At 41.5% G+C, this 4,190-nt stretch overlaps 1 protein-coding gene across 2 annotated transcripts; it reads left to right on the top strand.

Moving 5' to 3' along the window:
- Positions 1-266: 266 nt before the first annotated feature.
- Positions 267-3,856, top strand: rida (reactive intermediate imine deaminase A). 2 transcript variants are annotated; one of them, XM_084920056.1, is made up of 6 exons: positions 267-448; positions 1,741-1,846; positions 1,948-2,002; positions 2,090-2,158; positions 2,892-2,947; positions 3,450-3,856. In XM_084920056.1, the coding sequence occupies exons 1-6, from the start codon at positions 384-386 to the stop codon at positions 3,504-3,506; spliced, it is 408 nt and encodes a 135-aa protein (XP_084776182.1). In that variant the 5' UTR covers positions 267-383; the 3' UTR covers positions 3,507-3,856. The 2 variants fall into 2 exon arrangements, with proteins under 2 accessions (XP_084776182.1, XP_084776181.1); XM_084920055.1 differs by lacking the exon at positions 267-448 and adding an exon at positions 546-674.
- The last annotated feature ends 334 nt before the right edge of the window (positions 3,857-4,190 follow it).

Here is a 4,190-nt window from a genome sequence, read left to right as displayed (position 1 = left end):
GTGAATTAAATGTGTTCAGAATTTGCAAATTGATTCATCTCATAAATCATGACCCACTGGCTCTCGTTATCGGTTAAAAATATCGACCCTGTATTTACTTGGTTTCGGATCGATATCAAAACTTCGGGCAGTACCGCTGATCTTTGCCTTCATAAAGGCAGCTTTGACGCCCTTCACCGTAACTCTTCTGCCAAGGGCGCATTTCATTTTATAATTTAACGCCTTTTTATAGCTATAAGCGCGCCTGCTGCTCCTATATTCAGTGCGGTACGGTAGACTTTACGGAAACAGTGTTCCTTCTTTTTCTGCAGCTTTTCTTGCATAGTTGCATTAATCACAGCTCTTCGGAAAGGTTGGCAGCAAGCTGAAGAAATCTGGGAAGCATGTCTGCGCTCAACAGAAGGGTCGTTAACACTGCGTCGGCCCCGGCTGCCATCGGCCCATACAGGTGAGACGTGGGAGCACAAGGACAGTCCGATGTTTGATCAGGGCCTGGTCTTACAGTTCAGTGAACTCACAGAGAGAACCAAAGTTAAAAGTTTCTCAGTGGGGCAAAGGGGCCCCAGCATAGCAGGAAACCGAGTAAGGTCGACAAGCAGCTGGCTTATAATGGCTTCAATTCGTCGCCAAATCATCTACACACCAAAAGCTCCTGTTAGGCAGGGAATATACAGGTAAGGTGTCCCGAAGAAAGTGCTGGGACTTTGGGAAAGTGCTTAAACTTGTTCTAAATCCATCATAACTCGATCAAAGTTCACGTGGTTTATCATTTATTTTTAAGAACTAACTTCCCAAGACTGAGTGGGATGATTTATAAATCCAGCCGTTTGTCTGTCCTGTTTGAGCGGTAGCAGCTTTTCACATTTTCTTGCTGTGTAGAAAGTTATGCAAAGGCGTTTGGGGTCAAATACACGTGTGGGTTTTCATATATGTTTAACATGACTGTAACATTTCCCTTATAATCACTACATTGTGATGGTTAAGAGACCTGCAGGTAGTAAGATTTACTGCAGCAGAAGTCTCGATTTCTAAATTTTTTTTTTTCTGAACAAAATTATTTAAGTACTGTACATCTGCAAAAAAAATTAAAACAGGAGACACAAAATATGTTAAAATAGACTACTACTACTAGACTACTCTATTGTAATTAATCAATAATATTTTGGTGTTTAAAATGTATACTATTGTGGTGTAATGCATCATTCACTCTAAACCAGTTTGCATTTTAAAATGTTTTAATTTTGTAATGTTACTGAAATAAAGAAAGAAAATTGTAGACATTTCAGGATGAAATTCTGAAGTTGCCAGAGGTCTGGGGAGAAAAGCTTGAGTTCTTCAAAGATGAGGATGAGGAAGGCAGAAGTATCTCAAATAACCACTTGTTACAAGTAAAGTATGCAGAAGAGAATCTCTGAATGCACAACAAGCTGCAGAAGACCACAGTGGATGTCACTCCTGTCAACCAGCAACAGGAAACTGAGGCTCTAGTTTACACAGGCTCACCAAACCGGACAGAAGATTGGAAAAATGTATCCTGGTCTTGATTTATGCTTTAACATTCGATCAAAATTCGGCAAAAACAACATGAAAGTGTGGATCCGTCCTGCCTTGTATCAGTGATTCAGCCTGGTGGTGCAATGGTGTGAGGAAATATTTTCTTGGAACTTTTGGCCTTTTGTTTCACTTTCTCCTGCTGAAACATCATCCTGAGAAAGAAACCTGTGTGTGTGTCGTCCTCAGCCAGGCGGTGATCGTGGACAGAACCATGTACATCTCCGGTCAGCTGGGGATGGACGTCGCCTCCGGGAAGCTGGTAGATGGAGGAGGGCAGGCTCAGGCCAAACAGGTGAAACTCACTTCTGCCAGTGTTTAGATCAGCTACAGCAGAAGTTGCATCCACAACAGATTCCTAAAATACAAACAAATCTTTCCCATCGTGTCCTTCAGGCACTCATCAATATTGGGGAGATCCTTAAAGCTGCCGGCTGCGACTACAGCAACGGTGAGAAACTGAGCTTCTCCTCGTATGTTTCACATGTTCTGAAATTTAAACACGAGCTTTCAGAGCACATAAACCCTTTCATTTCAGTGGTGAAGACTACTGTGTTACTCGCAGATATAAATGACTTCAACAACGTCAATGAGGTCTACAAGACATGTAAGCCAGCACTATATTGTTCCTTTCATTTTGACCACACTAGCAGGGAAAATGACAGTGTGATAAGTTTAGGAGTCACCTGACCGATGCGCTCACTTAGCTTTTTCTCTGCTGCTCGACAGCAGCCTTCTACTCACATCCTCCTCGCCGATCATAACAGTCAGGTGTAATGGAAGCTCCAGCACCCAGAGAGCTGTAAATAGACACCACTGTGCAGGCACACAACTGTAACCCAACCTTTCCCAGCAGGCAGTGCTGCATTAGGCATTTACTCCCATCTTTCTCCCTCGCACTGCCACCGAAACCACAGGCAGGTTACTTTCCCTGACCCTGGTGAGAGGAAGGAAAGGAGATGTTTCATTAAAACTCTGTTTTGATCCTTTAAACTCAGCCTTTACTGGTTTATAAAAATTGGTTTAAAACTTAAGTTAAGGCAAAAATGTGCCTTTCCAGGTTGTCTGTGTGTGTTACCATCCTCAGCTGCTGCTATACACCAGACAAAGGAACTTTCTACCCAGCAGCTGCAAAGCACCTGTGCTTGTTGTTTTATTGCTTATCTATAATACGTGGGTAAATGATCTAACCACTCATAAATAAAGCCTTTCATATTATTAGAAGCTGAAATGAACCATTCAAATTGAGATTCATAGATGGGTTCACTGATGGAAGTGAATAACTTCACCGTGCTTCTGCAAATGCATGCAAATCTGACGAAAATGTTTTCCCTCCCCAGTTTTCAGCAGTAACTTTCCTGCCAGAGCTGCCTACCAAGTCGCTGCTCTCCCCAGAGTGAGTGTTAACCACAGCTTTACACACCTTTAGCACTGTATTACATTATGATACACCCACTTTAAAGTCCCTGCTACTGTGCACATATGGATGATGTCATGAATTTCATTTTTATGCTGATCAGAAACGGAAAGGTTGAAAAAGGAGGGATCTGCATTTTATTTTAAACCACAAATTACACCATTAATCATGTTTTGGGGACTTACATTTGCTTACACTGTCACACAGCGGAGACTCTGCTGCTATTTGGACAAATGAGTAAATGTAGTGTAAATGCTGCTTTTGGCCAAATTCAAGTTATTGCTGCTAAAGTTGGATCTACAAGCTACAGAATTATGGGGATCACTTGGTTTTTCATGGGACTGCAGAGATGTGTATAAAAGCTTTTTGCAGGGGGTTTTGAATGACTGTGTGCGTGTGTTCATTTTTGGACAGTATTATAATTTCATATTTCGCCTCTGCAGTCATTTCTTCAACCTGCGTCTCCTCCTTTTCTCCTCAGGGTGGGCTGGTGGAAATCGAGGCGATCGCTGTTCTCGGTCCTCTCTCCGACTCCTGACTACCCGGCCGCATCACTAACAAGCTGTAGCGCCACCAATTATTATCATTATAGATTCACTGTGGAAGCTTGATTGTATTTCCAGAGAACACCTGAAGAGCCACGAATTTCACCAAAGTCTTTTTCAGTCTTTCAAGATTTAAATTCAGAGCAACATTGAGTTGTTAACACTTCACAGCCTGCTCGTTAAACAGACAGTAGGGATCCAGTAGGACTGGACACAACATCAAGCCTCTTGGCTTCTGCTTTGATAACTTCACTCATTATAAAAAAAGAAAAATGCTGTAACACATCAATGTGACATGTTTGCTTTCATCCTGCATCAAATTAAAACACAGAGAATATGTGTACTAGGTTTTTTTTAAGGTGATCTTTTTATTTTTCAACAGCTTATTACTAACTACGGATTTTTGGGACTAAAAATCATGACACATCAGGAAAAAAAAATCTTATAAGGGGCTTGAAGTGATGTCACCGATGTTGTCACTACTGATGTGACGCTATACCTTGTTTATATATAAACAAATGTAACCAGCTAACCTCAAACACCGGTTATACTTTGCGCGTTATATTTTGCCCAGTGTTTTTCATCACTGGTTTGTACACTCATACAGAAAGACCTTACTATGGCATCTACTTCAAACTGCCCTACAGGATGATGCTATGATACATTATATTGAGACA

Source organism: Perissodus microlepis, chromosome 22, assembly GCF_051167445.1.
Source record: "Perissodus microlepis isolate ML-2025 ecotype Zambia chromosome 22, ASM5116744v1, whole genome shotgun sequence".
NCBI classification, from domain to species: Eukaryota; Metazoa; Chordata; class Actinopteri; order Cichliformes; family Cichlidae; genus Perissodus; species Perissodus microlepis.
This window is presented reverse-complemented; position numbering and strand designations above follow the sequence as displayed.

Coding starts and splice junctions, on each gene's coding strand:
- rida (XM_084920056.1), top strand. CDS start 384: ATGTCTGCGCTCAACAGAAGGGTCGTTAACACTGCGTCGGCCCCGGCT. Junction 449..1,740: donor GCTGCCATCGGCCCATACAG/GTGAGACGTGGG, acceptor TGTCGTCCTCAG/CCAGGCGGTGATCGTGGACA. Junction 1,847..1,947: donor GGCAGGCTCAGGCCAAACAG/GTGAAACTCACT, acceptor CGTGTCCTTCAG/GCACTCATCAATATTGGGGA.